The 25,298-nt window shown below is 42.4% G+C and overlaps 1 protein-coding gene across 7 annotated transcripts in view; it reads left to right on the top strand.

Moving 5' to 3' along the window:
• Window positions 1-25,298, top strand: part of MYO16 (myosin XVI) — a 499,683-nt gene that overhangs the window by 317,338 nt on the left and 157,047 nt on the right. For all 7 annotated transcript variants that reach the window (XM_070471419.1, XM_070471420.1, XM_070471417.1 and 4 more), the window contains 2 exons: window positions 7,986-8,058; window positions 23,694-23,846. In XM_070471419.1, coding sequence (XP_070327520.1) covers window positions 7,986-8,058; window positions 23,694-23,846 — 226 coding nt within the window. The remainder of the gene's footprint in view (window positions 1-7,985; window positions 8,059-23,693; window positions 23,847-25,298) is intronic.

The following is a 25,298-nucleotide window of genomic DNA, read 5'->3' as shown; positions in this document are numbered from 1 at the left end:
AATAAAGAGCTGTGTACTTTTTCCTAAGTGCATGTGTTAGGAGACATGGGGAAAAAAATGATAATCTTTCAGATCTATGAGACTGTGGCATTTTTAGTATCGAACAGTGGTGCGGTCCTTTTCGATAATGACTATTATGTGATTTGCAAATATTATTTAAGGGCCAAATAGATTTATGTAAGAAATCCAGTGATTTATTAGGCTAATAAAAATCCACGCGCCTTCTCCTGTAGCTCTGTCTTGAGCCCGGAGGGCAGAGGCTAAAGCTTGTCTATTTTATATGAAGGTGAAATCCATCGCTTTGCTAGCAGTGCCTGCGCTCTTGTTTCATTTCTCGCTGGGGAAATGCGTCTGGCCTCTGCTCCCCGCGCTGAGAACCTGTCCTGCTGGGTGGAGGTCACCGAATCGGTACGTGTTCAGCTCCTCCGCGCCTGTCACTGGCGCGCTCGGGCAGTTATGCCAGAGTCAATACCGGCGCAGCGGCCGTTCGGAGACCAGAGCAGGATGCCCAGTCTGGCTCTCGGTGATCCTGCCTCTCCCTAGAGAAAACACCGGGAAGGAAACCTCCCCGCAATTTAAACGGGGTGTGCCTTGTTCTAATACCATTTTCTCATGGAGGAGGATGAGCTTTTCAACGAAAGGACATTTTTAGTTTTTGTCAGCTCCAAGCCTTTAACTTTTCTCTCTTGATACACTGTCCTGTTTAAAATATGCTTTCCAAACCTGGCTTCTTCCTAGGTGCAGAGGTAATAGGTGGTAAGCTGCATTTATTGTGGTTTTTGGAATTTTTTTTCCAATTTTTTGAAAAAATTGGAAAATTACCTATGTTACTTTTATTGGAAATTACCTATAAATGAGCTAGGCTTTGAGCCAGGGATTACTGCAGCTAATGTTGGCATTAGCGTGTGGAGTGAATTATTGTCTCCTCTCTTCAGATAGGAGATTCCAGGTGGCTCAATGATAAAGAATCCGGCTGCAATGCAGGAGACTTGGGTTTGATCCCTGGGTCAGGAAGATCCCCTGGAGTAGGAAATAGCAACCCACTGCAGTATTCTTGCCTGAAGAATCCCATGGACAGATGGGCTTTAGTCCCTGGGGTCACAAAGGGTGGAACTTGAGTGAAGCAACTGAGCATGCTCTTCAGATAATGAAACTGGAGTTCAGAGAGGTTGAGCAAGTGGCCCTTGTCACACAGCCATGAGGAATTAGTGGGCTTGGAGTATGAACCCCACATACCAGACTCGAAACCTGAGTTTTTCCAAAAACGTCTCCCACATTGAAACGGTCAGAAAACTGATTTTTTAAAAAAAGCGTAGTTTTAAATCTACCTTTAAAAAATATAAATGGTTTCTTTATTTCCTCCCAAGATGATAATCTAGAGTTAACATGTCTGTCCGTGCACATGTCCCTGAGGATAAGCCTGCCCTCTGTCCCTGTTCTTTGCATCTGGGTCTCTGTCAGCCAGCAGTGTGCTTTGCAGAATGAGGTGCACCTTTCAAACTCCCCATTTGAAAGGTGAGCGAGCTAATAAATAAAGTGAAGAAGCATGGGCAAAACTGCCCCCAGTTGCTTGCATCTCTGCATCCTTGCCCTGTCCAATTCCGCTCTGACACTCCTCTCATCAAGAGGTCAGGTCTGTTCTCTCTGCCTTTGTGTCTGAGCTGCCCTTGTGTCTTGCTGTAGCCAAGCGAATACAGCCAAAGTGAAGATGCGCCAACTCTAAGGCCTCACACGGGTCCGCCGAGTTCCCTGTCGCTGCCCCTCACACGTGAGCCCAGGCTCTTCTGCGGGTGGGGAGAGATGCTGTGAGCCAGCCAAGAGCTGGCCAACCCCAGGGCCCTTGGGTGGGGGCCTGTCTTAGACCTGCCAACCCCCATCAGGCCACCCACACTGACAAAAGGACCTAGAACCATAATAAGGACTTCTTGTGTTGTTTGGTCAGTGAGTTTTGGGGTGGTTGGTTACCAACAATAGCCACTTGCTACAAGTCACTAGCTAGTTAATTTAATTTTCATAAAGGTTCTTTTAAACCTCAAGTTTCGAGTGCATATAATTGAAGATGATTGTTAGAAAGACAGGTGTCCATTTCCTGGGTGGTCTGAGGGATTCTGAGATGACTGTTGATTCCAGTTCTTCCAAACATTCTTCTCTGTCATCTTCTGGGGGGCAGACTAATCAGAAACCTTAACAATCTCCAAAATCTACTATTAACTGGCAAAGATAATCCAAAGTGCTCTTTAAAATTTAAATAGCAGGAACATCATAAAAAGGAGGGTTTGTACTCAGACAGAACTATTATGAAGGGAGGAAAGGAACCCTGTTAAGAAAAGCATGATAATTTTGCAGTCTGTGTGTGGCAAGTCAACAGGTTGTATACCTTAAACTTATACGATATTGCATGTAATTAAATCTTAGTAAAACGGGTGAAGAAAGAGAAGAGCATAATCAGTGAAAAATGAAGCAGCACTTTTTACTGTACTTTCGGCTAGTGGGTTGAGATGTTATATAGATCTCATTTTTGTGGATGTTCAAGATGGTAGTTAATTTATGAATACAGCAATTTTATCTTTTAACTCAGTTTTAATTTTTTTTAAAGGGAGTTGGAAATCGAGAGATCTGGGTTTCTATTCTAAGCTTGACACTTAGCATTAATGAAATCTTTAGTGAGACATTTATGTCTTGTGAATCTTAATTTGTTCAACCTCTGAAGCTGTGATAATCATATTTCATTTACTTACAAATGAAGGGTGTTGGCTTATCTCTCTGGCTTGGTTTTGCTTTCAGGACCTAGGATTCTATGATTCCTAGTCAGGATATTTTGGAAGATGTTCCCCCAGTGTTCTGTTGCTCCGTCATGTCTGACTTTTTGTGACCCCATGGACTATAGTCCACCAGGCTCCTCTGTCCTCTGGATTCTCCAGGCAAGAATACTGGAGGGGGTTTCCACTTCCAGCTCCAGGGGATCTTCCCGACCCAGGGATCGAACCCACATCTCCTGCGTCTCCATTCTTTACCACTAATGCCACCAAGGAAGCCCTTGGAAGATGTTGGTCACATCCAAATATCTGGTGGCCCCCTGTTTTATGGCAGGGGGTGAACTCTGAACCAGCCCTCTACACTGCAAACAATGCTAGGATGTTCCTATTTCTTACCCCGTCTGGGGTCTGACACGTCAGCCATCAGCCACAGGGTCTGATTCAGCTCTGGCTCCATCTGAGGGTTTTGTGCCAAACAGGATTCATCTCTTTCCTAAACTGACTTTGAATTACTTAGGTAACTGTCAGTTTACCTCCTTGCCTGGAGATGACTGAGGACAAAACCTGATGTGGGTAGATCCCCCAACCTCACTACCCAAATAAAATTAGTACATCCGTGTTCCAAAGAGGACATGCTCTTTAATTCAGGCTTCCCCCTTTCTCATACCCACAGGCCTGGAAGGCAAATCAAAGTCAGACAGATGCCCTGGCATTTAGCGTTTTGTCTGATGTCGAAAGTGGTGCATTTTACTAATGAGTCGATGCGGGGTAGGCATTTTTGTTAACCGTTAAGAAAACCCTCAGGAGATTTCTAGGACAGAATTTGAACTAAAGCAGATCATCTCATTAATATGTTAATTTTGCCTAACGGATTGAATCCCGGTTCATCTGATGACCTCTGTCTGCTCCTCCTTGCTAGAAATTGGATGTTGAGTTAAACGCCTGTGTAATACGAGTCGAGATATCAATAAGTGAAACGACAGCACTGCTGACTGCCGCATGGAACGGGCATTTTGCTGGCTGCAGGCCCTTGGCTCCCTCCTGCCAAGGCAGCTATTGCAATAGCAGTCACATAAAACTATGGTTTTTCCAGTAATCGTGTACAGACGTTAGAGTTGGACCATAAAGAAGTCTGAGCACTGAAGAACTGATGCTTCAAAACTGTGGTGCTGGACAAGACTCTCTAGAGTCCCCTGGACAGCAAGGAGATCAACCCAGTCCATCCTAAAGGAAATCAGTCCTGAATGTTCATTGGAAGGACTGATGCTGAAGCTGAAACTCCAATCCTTTGGCCACCTGATGTGAAGAGCCAACTGATTGGAAAAGACCCTGATGCTGGGAAAGATTGAAGGCGGGAGGAGAAGGGGACGATGATATGATTGGATGGCCTCACCAACTCAATGGGCATGAGTTTGAACAAGCTCCGGGAGAAGCTGAAGGACAGGGAAGCCTGCAGTTCCTGGGGTCCCAAAATGTCAGACATGACTGAGTCACTGAAAAACAAAATTTCACTCAGTCATAAATGCTGAAATAGATTAAAACAAACAAACAAAAAAAAGCAAACACGTTTGTCTGTCAGTAGTTGCAAAAATAATCCTTAAAATGCATTAAACCTGGATTAATTTTTTTTCCTGAAAATAGTTCTTCCTTTCTCTCCATCTTTTTTAAACAGTTTATCTTGTAAACAAATGTAGTTTGGAATTTGGTATGTATGCAATGTGAATAAATGAAAGGAGTGTTCTTTCAACCAAATGCATGCTACGTACACTATGTTACTAATTAATAATTTCCTGTCCCTAATCTGAACCGGGATCAGCACCGTGCTCACCCACATGCAGCTCGCCGCCTTGGCATCCCGTTTGTCCACACAAAGCCCCGTTGTTACAGGCGGGGAAGAGTATGTGCCGAGGTCTGGCCACTCGTGGCTGTCCTCCTCCTCCTGACTTCTGTCTACACTGCAGGCTCTCGCTGCCGGAGCCCCGCTGCCCAGGCAGCCAGGAGCCCTTCTGGGGGGTCGGACCTGAGAGCCTGATGGCGAGGCCCTGGTGCGGGGTGGCAGCGACCAGCCGTGCCCTGGGCCGGCACCTGGCCGTCAGGAAGCACCTCTGCTCTTTCCTGACTCCCAGGGTCCCTGGTGCGCCTCCCGTGCCTGGAAAGCCAGGCCCTTGTCCTCACCGCCTCTGCTGGGCGCCGTTGCCCTGAAGGTTGCAGTTCCCCTTCCTCCACCAGCTCAGAAGGTGACCGCTGTGCATTCAATCACATGTCTTTCCAGCACAGGCTAATGATGGAATTGTAATAGCCCGGTGGCTCAGCAGTAGAGAATCCATCTGCGGTGCAGGAGACGCTGCAGGAGCTGCGGGTCGATCCCTGGGTCGGGAAGATCCCCTGGAGCAGGAGATGGCCACCCACTCCAGTATTCTTGCCTGGAGAGTTCCTTGGACAGAGGAGCCTGGTGGGCAACAGTCCATGGGGTCGCAGAGAGTCAGACACGACTGAGTGACCGGGCACGCTCACACACGTAGAGCGTTGTAAACGTTCAGAGGTCACCTCTGGGTCTACCACCGAAGACATTACCAGGTCTTCTTCTCAGGTGGACTGTACTTCCTTCTGGGTCTTCTAGACATGTAATAGGGCTTATTTATACAGAATTTATGTATTGATTTCTATTAACTTCTCAGTTTCACTAAATCCCTCCTATGATGCGTGTTGTTTAATTAATTGTGTCGTTAGAGTGGGGTATCTGTTACTTCTTTTTGTTGTTTAACTGTAGTTACAATAACAATAGGCATCACTCTGTCTTTAATTGCATTTCTGATCATTGTCTTAGTATTGGTTCCTGCTTATGGAAGTCCTGGTTCAAAGGATATGAATATTTCAAAGCTTTATGCCACGTAAGGAAGTCATATTTTAAGAAGGCCCTGCCAATTTCAGCCGCCAACAAAAGTGTTCGGGAATATCTTTCTTATCATAGTTTTTCAGAATTTTATTTCTTTTGCAATTTTCATGAGATTGACATTTTACTATGCTGAGTTGGCGTTTATATTTCTTCTGTTAGCCACCCTCTTTACTTCTAGAGCACGTTTAAACAACTTTTTCTTAAAGCAACTTTCAGTGAGTGGAAACCCACTGTACCAGCTGTCATCCTAGACCCTTCTTTAGCTCACTTCTTGTCATAGGAAATGTCTAGCTGGATAAATATGACTTGTTATCTTCTTAGTTTTACGGATGATGGAACTGCAGCTCAGAAAATTTAGGTATTAATGACTTTGCCAAAGTTAGCCAACTAAAAAGTGTTTGAATCAGGATCCTTAGGAAGATGGAATAACTCCAAAACTTGACAAGCTTCATCACTAGTCTTCTACAAGAGAAACGATGCAGTTCATTACATGGAAAACACACACGCACAGCAAAGTGACAAGTCAGCCTAAACCTTAGCCCCACGGCTCCCACTGAGTGAGCTTCATCCCCGACGCACCTTTATGCACATTATAAATGGTGGCGTGGAAAGAGGCAGGGTGGGTGAAAGACGATGCAAAAAACTATGAAAGTGAAAATATTATTTTAAAATAATAGTGACCTCTAACAGAATTTAATTGCATTTATACTATTTATCCTCCAAAAGAATTTAGTATTTGCATAATCATACTGTTGAATGTTTTCCTTTGACATTTCGCAGAACCGAAAACAAGGAGAAAAAAATGGTCACTTTTTTTTCTCATATGTGTTTATGGCTTCCTATTCTAGCTTTTGACTCACTAAACCATGTAGAGTTTATTTGGGCACAGGGGGAAAGACTATTTTTTTTCTTCTAAAATACTGAATCAGTTACCTAGAGACGCTCATTCCTTAACTGACTCACACTCTTTGCCACATGATGCTCGTATCAGGGCTTTAAAAATGCTCTCCCGCCTAATTAGGAAGCTCATGTGTGTACTGTCGGCAGTAAATAGAGACAAGGTAGTGCAAAGTCATTCCTCTATCTTGTTTTTAAAGGAGAAAAAATGGCCATGTGAGTGACATGATGGCCCCTCAGTATTATGATAATTTTCGGCTTGTGGAGGCACAGCGCAGGCACATAAAGGGGCACTGGGGGCCCCGGTGGTTCTGCAGTTCAGACAAATCAAGCAGCGTAGAAACAAGAGCAACGCGTCCGCCCCGGGACTCCCCCGACTCTTCCACTGCAGGGGCACAGCTTCAGTCCTTGGTCGGGGAACTAAGATCCCGCAAGCCATGCGGCCTGACCAAGCAAACAGAAGCAAAACCCGCACCCTCTGCGCCGGCACGGAGACTGGCGATGAGACAGGGAGCAGCATCGTGGTGAGGGACCGTCCCTCCCACTGGCGGAAAAGGCGGACCGCGTTCCCCCTGCAGATGTGCTGGACAGAGACATTAACGTGAGGGGTGGGCTGGCCAGTGTTCCAGAAGCATCTCAGGGGTACACCCCACCCCACCCCGTGCTGCCCCCACAGCCCCGCAGAATCCAGGTTGTCAGGGTCGCCGGGTCACGCAAGGCTCCCCTCCTCTCCTCACTCACTACGTGTGTGCCCAGCACAAAGATGATGTCCTGGGAAGAGGCGGGGTGGTCCAAAGAGGATGCAGGACGGGACACAGGGGCTGATAGAGCGAGGTGGCCAGCGTCTGTGCTTTGACCGTCCAGGACGAGCGAGTTCTGAGGATGATCGTTTACACGGGAGAATGAAGTCTTTATCCGGATTCCTTTGCATTTTGCACCCGCGTTTCACCATCTTCACGGTTCTTCTTTATTTATAAGAACACTTTGAGGCACAGCGTGAATTTTGGAGTGGTTCAGTTTAATCTGTGAAAGAACGTGCGTGTGGCTTAATGGGGTTAGCGCGTGTTGTGCTTACGTGTGATGGAGAGATTGCTGGACTTGCTTCTGGGGTAGCCTGGCAAGGCACAAGCTTTAGCTGAGGAGACCCGCAGGAGGAAGCAGGTCTGGTCGAAGGAGACAGAAAGTGTTTCAGAGAAGCAGATGTTATTAAACCATCCGTTTGTTGTTGCAGTTTGTCCTTAGATATCAAACACATTTTTGTTAACGAGTCTGTGTTTGAACTGAAGCATTCAAAGAAAACTTTTCCTCCTGATCTTCAGTTTTTCACCAGGTTAAGATCATTGTTTGCATGTTTTCACTTTGGATTATCAATGACATGCTAAGTGGCCGTGGGCAGGGTTAAGGATGCCCATTCACTGTGTCCTGTTCCATTTCAGCTCACAGACGTGGGGCATTGGGATTCTGGACATCTTCGGATTTGAAGAATTTCAAAAGAATGAGTTTGAACAAGTAAGTGGATTTCTTTTGAAATTTTATTAACTTGAATGGTTTTTCCAACTAATAGTTACCGCTTGTGAATTCATTAGAGACTACCCCCATGATTTCTTGCACACATATAATTAAAAGAAGTACTTTGCTACCCTGTTTTCAATTAATGTCCCTGGTTTGTTGACATAGTCATCATTTTTATATGACCTTGGAAACTGGCCTGATCATTTAGTTTTAAACAGAGGTGCTTGTTTTAAAAGACAGTATTAGATGAAGACCAGAGCTGTGTTTATGGAAATGCTGTTTCAGCTGGGCCAGAGACAGTGTGGGCATCTCTGAAATGAGGGTGAAGGTCTTTAGAAACCCCTGGCCAAAAATCAGAATGGACATATCCTCTTATGCTCAATGCTCTTATTTGTGGATTTAGCTTTACGCAACATGCGTACATATGACTAATGGCCAAGTCATAAAAGGAGGTTAAAGAGGTATTAATTATTTTTAATCCATTTACAATTTAGGGTACTTGAAAGGCTCTCAGTTCTTTAGGCATCCTATTAGTATAGTACAGATAGTTTAATTGAATTAAACATATCTAAAAATTAAATGTTAAGAATAGAAATAAAATTTGCCTCAGCAGAGAAGGAAAAATAAACCTGTGAAATGTACAGGTGGAAAAAGGAAAAGCCATACTGTATTGTATGACATGAAAAATTTCAAGTATGCCATGTTGAGGGTGGTTCGTGACACCAGATGAGGAATTAACTAAAATGAGGTTGAAACCCAATTCTGTGACTTGTACTAGTAGAGCTGTCTTGGCCAGGATGTAGAGTCTATGATGAGCTTTGGTTTCCTTATCTTTAACGTCAAGATGGCAGCAGACCCCCAGAGCTGTGTGAGTAGAAAAGATGCTTATCGCGGAGGTTCTGGCGTCATGTTCCTGCTCTCTGCACATGTGTAAGAGGTGGGGGGTAGCCACGCTCACCTCTGTACGTGGGAACACCCACAACCGTTTTCCAGTTTGGCCTTTATTCCCCTAAAAACGTGGTGCAGAGCCCTGTGAGTAAGCCTTAATCATGCCGACTCACTTAATACAGGGTGAATCATCATGAATCATTTCTCTGCAAAGCTCTACCCGAAGTCTCATCTGAAATAAGACCAAGGAGACCAGAGATTCCTTCTCCCTTTGTGCTCTGTGTCCATGGATTCATGCAAAAGGGAGGACTTCATGGTTCTGTTTATTTACTGCTTATTATTAAAAGAAGCTGTGATGCCCTCAGGAAGAAGGCAGTGAAGAGACAGCAGCAGGCTCTCCCACGCGAGATGCAGGTCTGCAGCCACCTCTACTGATGGGTCGCTCAGCCCCATGTTTGAATGCCAGTCGCATTGATGCCTTACATTTTTGTCTTAGAAAAAGTCAGACTTCTGGTTTCTGATGGGACTCACGATTTCTGCATCTCCTGGTTAATGATACGCAAAGATCACAGGTGGGCAGTGTCCACACAGGCCAGGCTCCCAGGCCCCACTCTGTACCCCACCTGGGCACCCATCAGGCCTGCACTGGCAGCTGAGATGTGCGAAACATTCATATTTTCTTCTTGTGAAAACTCGCTTCTTTACTGCGGTTGCATGCACCCCTTATCATTCTTTCCTTCTGATACATATTTTAATTATATAGTTCACAACATATACATGGTCTGAGATTTTTATATAACAAAGAATGGCTTTTTTTTTTTTAATCTAAAAAAACAAGTCTGTTAAATACCAAAAGCTTTAGATACTTAAGGGTAAAAGCTCAAGACCAATTTTTTTAGACTTAAATTCAGAAAACAGTAAATATTTTGAAAGATGTGCTTTTAGTTTGCTCGGTAGGTTGGCCTTTGCTAGGTAGGTTTTTAGCTGGCTTGCTTAGTTACTGGGGCACAGTAGTACCCAGGAGGCATTTTGGAATCATAACTCGGCTTATGGTGGATTTAGCAAATTCCTGAATTTGCCTGTGAGGAGTTTTAAAGGCCATTGGTTTGAATGATGCATTCTAGATTCTGAAGTTGCTGATAGAATGGTGAACTTCTGCATGTCTCATTCCACTGGAAGCTTGCAGCAGAATGTTGACCAGATCAATATTATATTCAGAACCAAACCCAGAAGGATCTTAATGTCGTTATAAGTATCTGTTCTGTTTTGAACGTACTGACCTTTGGGCTTCTCACTAGAACGTCAGCCCCCGCAGAGCTGCAGTCAGGTGTGGGACCGATAATGCATGTAATACAAGCTTAGCAGATGCGTTTCAGCCAAAATCTAGAGAGTAAACTCATAAAGAAAAATCTTGCTCTCCCGGTGGCTCAGACAGTAAAGAATCCGCCTGCAATACAGGAGACCAAGGTTCCGTCCCTGGGTTGGGAAGATCCCCTGGAGATGAGAATGGCAACCCACTCCAGTATTCTTGCCCAGAGAATTTCATGGACAGAGGAGCCTGGTGGACTGCAGTCCATGGGGTCACCAAGAGTCGGCCACGACTGAATGACCAGTCACTAGCAGATATGTTTCAATTAAAATTGAGTACACGCATAAGAAAAAATCTTCAATAAATTTGCTAGTGGTTCTTCTTGCTCAGGAATAGGAAAATATATATTTATATATTTCTTGACAATTGTTCATCCATAAGAATTATACATAATAAACTTGACATATATTTAGGACAGGGACAGTTTGAGAAGATTCCAAGAAGTGCTCCAAAAATCAGGACTGCCAGCTTCAGTATGCTCAGGAAGCTCCCAAAGACTAGCTGAAAGCTTGTGACACTTTACCTGAGAGTTTGTTTCAGCTAATAGGAAATGCTAGCACCCTTAGCCATCACAGTGCCACTGATGTTAGAAAACCGAAGGCACTTTAAGGCACAATGTGACAGGGAGAGGCGAAAATATTTTTCAGTCCAGAGGTTACTAATATTTAGACAGCTGAGAAGGACGAATGAAAACATGGCCGCAAACAACGAGAGAACCTGATGCAGTAGCAACTTGTAAATCAGTGCGTCGAACAGAGGACTTTTGTATGTTCTTAAGGCAGTTTACCCGGAGAAGGCAACGGCACCCCACTCCGGTACCCTTGCCTGGAGAATCCCATGGACGGAGGAGCCTGGCAGGCTGCAGTCCATGGGGTCGCCAAGAGTCAGACACGACTGGGCGACTTCACTTTCACTTTTCCCTTTCCTGCATTGGAGAAGGAAATGGCAACCCACTCCAGTGTTCTTGCCTGGAGAATCCCAGGGACGGGGTCGTACAGAGTCGGACACGACTGAAGTGACTTAGCAGCAGCAGTGGCAGCAAGGCAGTTCACCAGAAGACAAAGAGGAAAAGAGAAAAACGTTTACATCATCAAAGTTAGTAACTGGCCTAAGTGAGAGCCCCCCTGGAGAAGGGAATGGCAGCCCACTCCAGTAATCTTTCCTGGAGAATTCCATGAACAGAGGAACCTGGCAGGCTACAGTCCATGGGGTTGCAAAGAGTCAGGCATGACTGAGCACCTATCACTCACCAAGTGAGAGCTAAAGTGTTCCTGGAAGGTGCATAATTGCAGATAAAAATGAAAAGACCTCCTGAATTATTAGAAATAATGTTAGAAGTTAGAAATAGAAATTAGAAATAATTAGAAGTGATGTTACAAAGATCCAGATTCTCCCCAAGTTAATTTACAAGTATCACTTGGTGCGATCTCACTACAAATAAATGAAGAATGAATAACAGAATTAGAGCAAGTCAGTGTCACCACTCCTGATAAGTAATGAATCTAGGCATCTCTGCGATGAGGACCAATCACAGCTGACTTACAAGGAAGGGTGACAGTGTACCAGACGCTTCTCAAGTGTCTTGCCAAGGAAGGGAGGCTGGAAGGAAGGAAAGGAAACATCCTGAGTGTAGTGAAACGTATTGATGTAACTACTAATTAGCAGAAACTGGGGACAAAGTTCTGACTTCCCTGGCGGTCCAGTGGTTAAGACTTCACCTTCCAATGCAGGGCTGTGAGTTGGATCCCTGGTCAGAGAGCTGAGATCCCACATACCTCATGGCCAAAAAACTCAAAATATAAGACAGAAGCAATATTTGTAGCAAATTCAATAAAGATTTTAAAAAATGGTCCTCATCAAAAAAAAAAAAATCTTAAAAAAGCAGCTGATGACAGAATGATAAACTAAGCCACAAGAGTTCACCCTGCAAAATCTAAACTGTAAGAAACAGTGCAAGAGAAATGACCTGATTTCTTCAACATATAAAATGCAAGAATAAAAACGTGAAAGAACAAGGTGACTTACAGATTAAAGAAGCTCTAAGAGGCATATAAATCACTTACATATATAGGCACTATGTGGGTCCTGATTTGCTTAAGTATAACAATTATGAGTTAATCAAGGTAATGTGAAATCTGGATATTTGACAAAATTAAAAAATTATCCTTGATAGAAATTATATGTGATATAGATACTGTGAAGGTACTTTTTTAAAGACCTTGTGGCTTAGAGAATTATACTCAAATATTTGCAGTTAAATGACACAATGTCTGAGAATTGCTTCAGTGAATCTGACTTTGAGGGTAATGGACAAGGAAATGGATGAGGCAGAATTGGCCATGAGGTGCTAATTGTTGATAATTGTTGAAGTCGGTTGATTGCAGACAGGGTTTATTGGGTTATTCTTTTCATCACTGAGTATGTTGAGATCGTCCGTAATATACAGGTGCCCCTCTGAGATATTGCTGATTCAGCTCCACAGCAGAAAAGCGAATACGGCCATAAAGCTAGTCACGTGCGTTTCCTTTTGTTTCACAGTGCATATGAAAGTAATGTTTGCACTACACTCTATTAAGTGTGCTATAGCTTAACATCTAAAGAAAAAACGATGTCTGTGCCCTAATAATAAAGACTTCATTGCTGAAAAGCACTGTCACTGAGCCTTCAGCAAGTCTTTGTAGAAACACCAAAAATCAATGAATCCCAAATCACCATAACAAATATAATAATAATAAAACAATTTGAAATATTGCAGGAATTACCAAAGTGTGACACAGAGGCATGAGTTGAGCAACTGCTGTTGAAAAGCTGATGCTGATAGACTTACTTGACCCAAGGTTACTCGAGAGTTTCAATTTGTAAAAAAGGCAGTGGCTGCGAAGCACAATAAAATATGGTATGCCCATACTACCTAAAATAAACGAGAAAACTCTAAGATTATATAAATATTATTTTAATAAGTGCTAGAACGTGTTCTCCCAACTATTGCTATTGCCACACTTTGCAGGCTACAGATCTTCACCAAAGTCATAAAGAACAAAGTAGTGGAAGCTAATGATTTAACATTCAATAATTTCCCTCAATTTCCCACTAGACACATAGCATGCAGCCACATGAAATGAAACTTTTAAAGCCATGGAGTCTGGTAAAACTGCTTATCAGCAATTTGCTATAAGAATGCAGAGAATTTGGAAAGATAACACAGTTGTTCAAAGTAAAAGCTTCTGTTGTAGAAGATAAGATAATGATAGCTGACCAGTCATCAAGGGAGGCTTCATCTAAGCGGATTTCAGAAGCTTCTTCAAGGATTTGAAACATTTCCCTGCTTACAAAATCTTTAAAGAGTGAGATTTCTTGGAAAGTCCTGGTGAACAATAACTCAGGTTTGGGCTGAGTGTTCAAAGGTTTGGAAAAAGCCAAATGCTTGGACTTCTAAAGTTCTGTGAAATAAGATTATATAGTTTGTCAGCCTCAACCTTTAAAAAACCCCATGCAATCCCTAGTTGTGAAATCACTATCGTAGACAGGATACAGAGAGAACTCAGTGGACATATAGAAAGAAAGTGGAAGTGTTAGTTGCTCAGTCATGTCCAACTCTTTGCCAGCTCATGTACCGTAGCCCGCCAGGCTCCGCTGTCCATGGGATTCTCCAGGCAAGAATACTGGAGTGGGTTGCCATGCCCTTCTCCAGGGGATCTTCCAGACCCAGGGATTGAACCTCGGTCTCCGGCTTTGCAGGCAGATCCTTTACTATCTGAGCCACCGGGGAAGCCCAGAGGATATATTAACAACCATCAGTTGAACTCATGCCATGTGCTCTTGATGTAGATAATTCCATTTTACAGATGGGAGAACTGAGAGTGCTTTGGTCTCTGGTCTGTAAGAAAGTGTTTTATGGGAACCTGGAAGGATCCATTTTTTTCTGGCTTATTTGCATCAGAGTACTCTGTGGTTCATTCATTCAACAAATGTTCTTTGTGTGTGTACCAAGTTCCAGACTCTGTATTAGGCACGAGGGAAGGCATGGACATTATGGCGAGGTTGGTGGGGTACAAATGTGAGAAGGACTAACTCTGCGTGGATATCTTGGGAGAAGAATTAGGAAAACCTTAGGGAGAAAAAGGCTTCTATTTTCACCCCTAGTATGGCAAGTCCCATGTATTGTTCCTTTGATTTTTTTGATTGAAGTATAGTTAATTTATGCACAGTTTCGTTGGTTTCAGGTGTATGGCAAAGTGATTCAGTTTTATACATATATATATATTTTTTCTTTCAAATTCTTTTCCATTATAGGCTATTACAAGAAACTGAATATAATTCCCTATGCTATGCAGTGGGTCCTTGTTTCTAACCTATTTTGCAGTCCCTTTTCCTCCACACCCTCTCCAGTATTTATAGATTTTTTAATTATGGCCATTCTGACTGCTGGGGGGTGATACTTCATTGTGGTATTTAACCATAGCACATGTTCTGATAGACTATTAGGTATCAACATGATCTATTTTCAGCTCAATGAATTGATCTATGAATTCAAGAAATATTATTAAGTTGTTTCATATTTAAATTCCCAAATCATGCATTCATTAAATGTCTAACTCAGAGAACATTTTCTTCTAATATTGAATTTTCTGAAATCTTTTCAGGAACTCACCACACTATTGATAACACAATATAAGAAAAAATCAAATGAGGAAATTAAGTTTTTTACATAGCAGAACCCTGCTGCTGCCGCTGCTAAGTCACGTCAGTCGTGTCCGACTCTGTGCGACCCCGTAGACGGCAGCCCACCAGGCTCCCATCCCTGGGATCCTCCAGGCAAGAACACTGGAGTGGGCTGCCATTTCCTTCTCCAATGCATGAAAGTGAAAAGTGAAAGTGAAGTCGCTCAGTCGTGTCCGACTCGTAGCGATCCCGTGGACTGCAGCCTACCAGGCTCCTCCATCCACGGGATTCTCCAGGCGAGAGCACTGGAGTGGGGTGCCATTACCTTCTATTCAGATTCCTATTGAAAAATAAGCAGATTAATTAATGACATGCTATTTTAATGTACTTCTTATAAAAATATTGTAGTCTATGTTTAAAAATAGTGTGGTTAGAGGTCTTCAGGTTAACAGTTTTGAAAACATTTTGGGAGGAACAAAAAAATTGAAGCAGAAGAAAGCAATTTTGAGTATGAAAAGTGCACATTTAATGAATTTTTTCCCCTCAAAACTTTTTAACTTAAACAATATCACCATTTTAGAGCTAAAGAAACTAAGGTTCAGATAATTTAAGTGACTCAAGGAAGAACACACAGAACCAGCATCTGATTCCAGAACGTTTCAAAGGTTGTTTGAGTGTTAAACTTAAAGATTCATTATTATTACATTATACATTTCCTAAGCTTTCATTGCTACCTTCTTATGGGTATATATATATTTTTTATTTCTCTTATGATACAATATTATTTATTAGTTTATATTATTCTATTAAATATAGAAGCAATAAACTTTTAATAAATCTTATATGCCATTGTTTTTTTCAAAGTGAAGTTTTTCAGCAAATCCATTTGTTTCATATAAATAAGTGAGTTGGCGAGTGCAGGCGTATCTTCTTCCTTGTAGAGTGAAGGATAGCCCTTTTATTGCACTTTGTTTTATCCGGCTTCACAGACACTGCTTTTTTCCCAGATTAAAGTTTTGGGACAGCCCTGCGTCAGGCATGGTTTACTGTTGCCATTTTTACTGCAGCATTTGCTCCGTTCATGTCTTTGTGTCACATTTTAGTAATTCTCACACGCCATACTTGTTTGTTATTGTTATATTTGCTATGACGGTCTGTGATTGCTAAGCATTAATATTACTGCTAAGACTTGCTGAAGGCCCAGACGCTGTTCAGCGTATTTAGCAGTGACGTAGCTTTTAATCATGTGTATTTCTTTAGACATAATGCTATTGCACACGTAATAGAGTGCAGTGTAGTGTATGCGTAACATTTCTCGGTGAATCCCCTGCATTCACCAAGAAGTTTGGTTCTGGGGAACCAAAAGATGCATGTGATTAGCCTTATTGCCATATTCCTGTTCCTGCCGTGGTCTGGAACTAAACTCAAAGTATCTCTGGGGTGTGCCTGCCCCAGGGTGTTTAAAAGGAGGTGTTACAAAATGTAATAGGAAGAATTAATGTATTTGAAAATATGTATCAGGTCACTTTAGATAAGAGTCAGCTGAGTTCTTTTGATGACAACTAACCAGGAAGAAACTCAGCTCGGCAATAATGAGTCTGCAGATGCCAAGCCCCAGGAGTGCTGACAGCGAGCACGGCTCCATTTAGCCTTCTGCTAACAATCAATAGTGGCTACAATTTCTCGAGGCTTTCATAACTCAGATGCTCTTCCTCTTGATCACTAGCTCTTGCAGCATCTTCTCAGAAAAGTGAGGGACCTCTAGAAGCCTTTCTGGGGCTACATGGGAATTCACATGCAAATCCATTGGGTCCCCAAGTGGCACTTTTGTGCCGTTTTCTTTCTTTCTCTGGCACCTTAGAACCAGTGCTCCAAAGTCTGTGATGTTTTCAGGATCTCGTTGTTGTTGTCCAGCCAGTAAGTCGTGTCCGACTCTTTGTGATTTCATGGACTGCAGCCGCCAGGCTTCTCTGTCCCCCACTGTCTCCTGGAGTGTGATCAAACTCATGTCCATTGAGTCGGTGATGACATCCAACCATCTCATCCTCTGTCGCCCTCTTCTCCTCCTGCCTTCAATCTTTCCCGGCATCAAGGTCTTTTCCAGTGAGTCAGTTCTTCACCGGAGAAGGCAGTGGCACCCCACTCCAGTCCTCTTGCCTGGAAAATCCCATGGATGGAGGAGCCTGGTGGGCTGCAGTCCATGGGGTCGCTAAGAGTCGGACACGACTGAAGCGACTTAGCAGCAGCAGCAGTTCTTCACATCAGGCGGCCGAAGTATTAGAATTTCAGCTTCAGCGTGAGTCCTTCCAATGAATATTCAGGACTGATTTCCTTTAGGGTGGACTGGTTTGATCTTCTTGCAGTCCAAGGGACTCTCAAGAGTCTTCTCCAATACCGGTGCTCCGCCTCCTTTGTGGCCCGTATCTCTAGGCCTTGTGTTTAATCCTGGAAGGAGAACTCTTTGAAAAAGACCTTTCTTCCTTTAGTGTTTGTGTGTTTCAATCTGACATTAGCAGATTGTTATGCAGAATATGGCAAGAAAATTAACCAATACGTGTATTGCTGACCGACCCCTAAGTATTGGCGATTCATGTTAAAGGAGATTATAGGCATGAATTAAAACTCCTTAAAATATTGAATTTATTTTTCAAACCCCTGTTGCACTGAGTAACAGAATCCCTAAAAGAAATATGATAGAAAGAGAAAGTGTTTTTGTTATCTGTATAAAAATAATGTCTTCATGCCTGTGAAGTAACTGCCAACTATACTAGCTTAAAACCTATTGCACAGAGTTTGATTTGAAATCTCAGTGAGAATCCAGAGAAGGAAAGGGTGTTTGGTTTCTTAAAGAAACAGTAATCCCAGCAGATTGCCCAGGTGGCGCTCGTGGTAAGGAACCCACCTGCTGGTGCAGGAGACAGAGACATGGGTTCTATTCCTGGTTCAGGAAGATAACCTGGAGGAGGAAACGGCAACCCACTCTAAGGATTTTGCCTGGAGAATCCCACGGACAAGAAGAGCCTGGTGGACCACAGTCCATAGTGTCGCCAAGAGTCGGACATGACCAAGCAACTGAGCCCGCACAGAAGTACCAAGGAACTTTTGGCATGGGGGGCGATTACCTGGGGGCTCAGACGGTGAAGCGTCTGCCTGCACTGCGGGAGACCCGGATTCCATCCCTGGGTCGGGAAGATCCCCTGGAGAAGGAAGTGGCAGCCCACTCCAGTGTTCTTGCCTGGAGAATCCCATGGACAGAGGAACCTGGCGGGCTACAGTCCATGGGGTCGCAAAGGGTCGGACACGACTGAGCGACTTCACTTTCACGTTTGGCATGGGATGGATCAAATGTCTCATGAGCCAGATGTCTAAAGGACATTTTGGTATTTTCTCTGTTGTTGTTGCTGTTTTAATTTATTTTTAATGTGGGTATATTTCCTTCGAGCTTTCCTGGGGGCTCAGCAGTAGAGAACCTGCCTGCCAATGAAGGAGACGTGGGTTTGAACCCAGGGTAGGAAGGATCCCCTGGAGAAGGAAGTGGCAGTCCACTCCAGTATTCTTGCCTGGGAAACCCCATGGACAAGGGAGACTGACGGGCTGCAGTCCACGGGTCTCAAAAGCGTTGAATGCTACCGAGCGACTCAAACATCAACAACAAATAGTTTCTTGACAGTTGTGTTGCTTTCTGCTGTATGAGATGAATCAGCTGTGAGCAGACCTGTGTCTGCTGCCTCTTGAGTGTCGCTCCCACTAAAGGACACTGGACAGGAACAAATGTCCTTTAAGGTATAACAGTGTGATATATGTCATGCATGTGTGTGTCTGTAAATTGATGTGGAAATCAGTTAATGGATTGTGTATGCCATCATCTGTCTCCACGTTCGAATCACCCGGAAAACTTCTAAAATCTATCAATGCCAGGCCCCACTCTGATTTAATTGGTATGGGGTCAGACCCAGACATCAGCCTTTTTTTAAAAGCGCCTGGTTAATTCCAATGTTCAGTAGGATTTTGAATCCCCGTCTAACGCCTGGGGCTTTGCCTTCAGCTGGAGTCAGCTTTAATTAATCTCCACTTTAATTCTGTGATGCATATGTCATGCTTTATTATATTTTTGCTTCAGATAAATTTCACTGAGTAATAAAAATAAAGGGAGAACAGTTGGTGAAAATTTACTCAAGAAATTAAGTTTGTCATTAATACAAATGATGGGCCATCTGGATAAGCAATAATGGCCTGTTACTAAAGAGAGTTTTCAAAGGGTGTATGGTTTTTATTATTAAACCGCCCCACAATGGCACCTAATGTACAAAGCATGTATTTTAATCAGAGAAGGTGCATGCTAATTAAACAGTTCTTAATAATTGTTCATTATCATTTATGAAAACCTACCTTTTACCTACATTAATGTCTACTCCAGGGAATACTGGTGGATTTAATGAAACTCAAACATAGTTCCAATGGATAGAGTTGAAAAATAAAAACAGTGACTGTTTTGCATTGAAGTCAGTGATAGTCTCAATTACTGATGGAAATTTATGCTTCGAGATACATAAACTACTTTGCCTTTGCAAATCTTTCTGTCTTTCTCTGACGGTGTTTAGCACACGCACGCATATGCACACACAACACAGACAGCTCAGTGAGGACCAACCGCGAGCGTGCAGGTTCTTGTTCTGATTCTGGCCATCATCGCGTTAGTGGCATGCATTTTTTTTCTTTTCAGTAAGAGGCCTGCCTCAGGGCGATATGTCCTCCGCAGTCCCCCTAGCTGCCTGTGCTGGCGGTTCTGAAGGTCATGCTGTTAGCACTTCTTTTATATTTTAACCTTTGCTGAAACAGTGAGTGCAATGAGCAACTTAGAATAGGGAAAGGAAAACGGTTCTGGTGAAAATGCTTGTATGCATGACTTCAAAATGAGCGTGAAAATTGTCTGCTTCTAACTCCAAGTGCTCGCTGTGATTTCCTTAAATGCATCACTCACCGCTGTTAGAAATCCAGGCCCACACTCGGTTTCAGGAAGCACCCCTGTTAAAAAGGCTGCAAGTCAGAAATCACAGGCTATTCAGCAGTACGTATCTAAATGGAGTTTTCCTTGGGATTTTAATACAATTTTTTTTCTCCCCAGAATACAAAGAACACAATGTACAATTACAAGTTCCGATATATTGTAAGGATCACCCCCTGTCACCGAGTCCCACCCAACACTGCAGCTTCAAAACGGTAACACTCGGGACAGAAGCTCTATGTTTCATGAATCATTTTGACCAGGGGAGCATTCATTTGGCTTCCTCTGTTTAGAAGCGCAGGCCAAATCTTCGTTGCTGTTGTTGTTACCCAAAGTTTGGTAGTTTATTTTAGACTTTCCTTCCCAGGGGAAAAAAGATAGGGGAAAAGGGACTGAAAGCCCTTTTTCCAGCTCTTTCGAATGACTGTGGCTTTCTCCACATTCACATTTGGTATCGTCATTCTAAACAGTGGATCGATTCGCTGAGACCCATATTCGGTTCAGTAAAGTGTTAGGAAGCAAAACCAATTAAAATGTCTAGTTTTTATTATAAAAGCATTTGAGTCAGTTAAAACACTGCAGCCAGGGGTATATATAGAGGTGGTCAGCTATAAACAGTCAGGAGCAAGAGAATCTAGTCAGTTGTCATCAAAAGTAATTTTTGTAACCGAGCTGAAGTCTGTTCTGAATGCAAAATGATAAGAGAGCTATCACATTGTATAATTTATACATATCATATATAATTTATATAAAATTATTATATTAAATGTGTTTGAGATATCTACATCTACCTAAGTATTTTTAGCTAGAGCACCTCAAAATTAGGGGAAGGATAAGTGTCATATAACTTGGATGTTTCTTCTACAGCAGAGAATCAGCCATTGCTGGGCTTATTTCAGAATCCTTTATCAGACTTATTTTTATTTTTTCATGCAGTAACGGACTTCATGTTATTTTTCTTTTTTTTTTAATTTTTTTCCATTTATTTTTATTAGTTGGAGGCTAATTACTTTACATCATTACAGTAGTTTTTGTCATACATTGAGATGAATTAGCCATGGATTTTACATGTATTCCCCATCCCAGTCCCCCCTCCCACCTCCCTCTCCACCCGATCCCTCTGGGTCTTCCCAGTGCACCAGGCCCGAGCACTTGTCTCCTGTACCCAACCTGGGATGGTGATCTGTTTCACCCTAGATAATATACATGTTTCAATGCTGTTCTCTTGAAACATCCCACCCTCGCCTTCATGTTATTTTTCGTGGCTTCTCCATTTAAGTCTTGAGCGATCTATTTCCCCAAATACATAACATTTAAGCGCACCTTCTGTAACTGCTTTTGAATCAAACTGCTGAGCTGTAGGATCTATTTGTGTTGTCTTAGATGATTCAATGCATATTTTAATGTCAAAAAGTTTGAAAAATTTCAACTGTGTATATCATCTAATCAAAGTGAATCTTTTCCAATGGTTTCATTTCATAATGGAGCCATTTATTTTCTGTACATTTACTGTAAATATTTCACTTCAAATTGAAGAAATTTCTTTTAAAGCATTTATTAATCTTTGGTAGAGAAATTATCTCAGGACAAAAAGAGTTTATCACATTATTAGTTTGGAACAACACCTCAAATTATTATTTTTTTTTAAGCAAAGTGAAGTATTTTTTAATTTTCTTGTTTTTTACTCTATCAACAATTTTCAGAAATTTCTGTTTTTCATTTATGATTATAATAACAGTGACAAGAAAATATATTCCTTTCACAGTGAGCTACTGTTGTGGACAGATGCTGCATAGTTTTACAGAGAAAGATTTGTCTTTCCCGAATCATTCCCAGAGATTTATACCTCATGGATAAGATAAACATAGATCTCAATGTATTGATATCACTCAGTTTTGATGGGACAAGTCAGGGGGATGAATGTGCTAGACTGTGTCAGCTACAGTTGGGGCTTCCCTGGTAGCTCAGCTGGTAAAGAATCCGCCTGCAATACAGGAGACCCCGGTTCGATTTCCTGGGTCAGGAAGGTCTGCTGGAGAAGGGCTAGGCTACCCACTCCAGTATTCTTGGGCTTCGCTGGTAACTCAGATGGTAAAGAATTCGCCTGCAATGTGGGAGACCTGGGTTCGATCCCTGGATTGGGAAGACCCGTGGAGAAGGGAACAGCTACCCACTCCAGCATTCTGGTCTGGAGAATTACATGGACTGTATAGTCCATGGGGTTGGAAAGAGTAGGACATGACTGAGCAACTTTCACTTCACAATTGTATCAGGATTGTATCAGGAAAGAAATATGTTTCAGATGATATTTAAATTCTGAATTCTATGCCTTCCTTTCCCGGCTCTCACATGCAGATTTATAGGTCTGTATCTGTATTCAAAATGTTTTTGCCTTAACAACCAAGAGTGGAAACTTAGTTCTACATGGTACGTTCTCAAATAAAGCAACTGTATTTTTAATACTTTTATATTCAGAGAATTGATCTGCAAAGTTGTGAGTTTATTTAGGAAACAGTTTTAAATTTAAAACCCTTCCAGTTTTTGCATATATCTCATGAGATGTAGTCACCAAGAGGAAGAGAGAAAAAGCTCTGGTTATCTGCTGGCCAAATCAGAGAAAGAAGAAAATTCAAGAAATTTCAGAGATCCCAGATGGAGTGGTAGAAGTAAGAGGTGATGCAAAGAGGGATTTCAAGTTTGGACAAATTCTCTCAAGTTATTCCAATTTTAAAATGATTTCCACGGCAGCAGCAGTGTGGCGTCATTCTTATTTTATTTGTAATTCTTTGGGGAGGGGCTTATAAAAAGCCTTGTTTAATTAATTAATACAAGGATGAGGCTGGGCACGCAGTCCGCACGAGCATATGCCATGGGTCCCTCCCTCCGCCCCCTCTTGAGAGGCCACAGCGAAATAGTCAGAACCAGGTCCCAGTGCTCACTGGTCCCTCCAGGCCCCTGGACGCCCAGCTCCCTGGGTTCTCAGGCCGGAGTCCACCTGCTGCCTTCTGTCGTCAGCCAGGGCTGGGACAACCCAGGGGATGTTCAGACAGACACGCTTTTTAAAAATATTTCTTTATTTCAAACTATTTATTTGGGAATTAATATCTCCAGTTTTCCTTCTTGTTATTTTTTTGAAAAGGTCTTATTTTGTACTTGAAGCAATAGGGAAACTTATTCAGTCTACAGACATTCACTATGACCAAATTTACTGAAACCATCTTTTACTGTGAAGCAGAGATGCAAGAAACGCTACTGGAAACAAGGGCCGCCGCCCCAGACCATCATTTTTGACCCTGTGTGGTTTTTTTTGCCACAGAGATGAGGAGGCAAAAGTTGCCCCTCCTTCCTCTGGTTTCTCATTAAAATGGAGCTTTTCTCTTCACTTGTTGGCCAGGCCCCAAATACAATTTCATTTTGGAAATATATTTTTTAAATACTGAAGTATATTTTAGACCCCAAATTTGTAAGTTAATGTTGTAATTATACTTCTTGTTGTTTTTAACATGCTCACTTTCAACTGCATAATCAGACCATGTGAAGTCAACCGCATCCAGTGAAGGTCTCTACTTCGGCTTCTCGGGGCCGACTGGATGCGCTGACGGTGTTGGCCATTCTCGAGGCAGCACTTGGCCCGTCTGCAGCATGTCCTGGAACAACGCATGCGCATGCCGAGTCACCTTGTGAATTGTTTTCTTGTTCCCACCATAGCTCTGTGTCAACATGACCAACGAGAAGATGCACCACTACATCAATGAAGTGCTTTTTCTACAGGAGCAAACAGAATGTGTACAAGAGGGAGTTACCATGGAAACAGCTTATTCGCTTGGTAACCAGACAGGAGTTTTGGATTTTTTTTTCCAGGTATTCATATAATATAATTAGATACTTTACACGATGCATGCATTTCAAAGTACTGGAGACAAAGAATTTTCTTTCAAGAAAGTTTGTAAGAGACTTGATGATTTCTAATTCATTTATAAGCATTCAGGGTCAGTTGAGGCGCACACAGCCTTTCTCTGAAGGCGTGCTTGAAGGATTACCAATTGATTGAAAGAACAAGAAATGATCAGATCATTTTGTTATAAAAATATTCAACAGCGGTTATATGGCTAAAACTTTCCTTTTGGAATAGTTACAATATCCATTGTACAAGTACAATATTTTATCAATAGTACTAAGACTGGCAGGGCTCCCCTGGTGGCTCAGCTGGTGAAGAATCCGCCTGCAATGCAGGAGACCCCAGTTCAATTCCTGAGTTGGGAAGACCCGCTGGAGAAGGGACAGGCTGCCCACCCCAGTATTCTTGGGCTTCCCTTGTGGCTCAGCTGGTAAAGAATCTGCCTGCAATCCGGCAGACCCTGGTTCGATTCCTGGGTCGGGAAGACCCACTGGAGAAGGGATAGGCTTCCCACTCCAGTATTGTGGCCTGGAAAGTTCCATGGACAGAGGAGCCTGGCAGGCTACAGTCCATGGGATTGTAGAGTCAGACACAACTGAGTGGCTTTCACTTCCAGACTAGCAAGATCATAAAATAAATTCTAAAACTCTTGTTTATCTCCAAAGTTCTAAGTCTGAATATGGGAAACTTTGGCAGGAAAAAATGTATATACATACATGCCGTATAATCTTAGTGCCTCTGTGGGTGTTTATGTTTATCTTTATTGTTTCTACCTTATAGAGCAAGAATCTTTGCCTCCATGTCACCATCATAAAAATGAAAATCTATCATATAAACAGCAATCTCTGTCTACTAACATAAGGCATTATATAGATTTGTAAATAATATTTTTAAAACACTTGAATGTTGTTTAAAACGAATGCCATTTCACTATTGGAAAGAGTAATATATGATTTTCTACCCTTTATTCTTTAACTGTGTACATATAAATTATTTTATTTTATTCATTCTCCTATTAATAACATGTAAAAGGGTCTCCTTTCTGTTACTAACTTGTCAGTGTACTGTGTTTTAATTACAGAAGTTCTTCTCTTCCAGAAAGCCCCCTCTCACAATGACACGCATAGTATATAGTTTAACTCTTCATTACAGAATGGGTTGACAATAGCATATACTTTACCATATGTGGAAAGCCTTGAGTACCACTGCCCTCCTCCTCACTTGCTGCTGTGTCCTTGGCTGCAAAACAGTGGTCAGCGGAACGAAATTATTTCTATCTCTTTGGTTATTATCACCCTTGGGGGTCATCTTTGGAATCGTTATCTCAGTGGAACCCTCATCATCACAAAGTGGAAATGACAGTGGATATTCCTGCTTCTACTTCTCTTTGATCCCTCTGCAAAGTGCAATGACAA

Source organism: Odocoileus virginianus, chromosome 8 (genome assembly GCF_023699985.2).
Source record: "Odocoileus virginianus isolate 20LAN1187 ecotype Illinois chromosome 8, Ovbor_1.2, whole genome shotgun sequence".
Lineage (NCBI taxonomy): Eukaryota > Metazoa > Chordata > Mammalia > Artiodactyla > Cervidae > Odocoileus > Odocoileus virginianus.
This window is presented reverse-complemented; position numbering and strand designations above follow the sequence as displayed.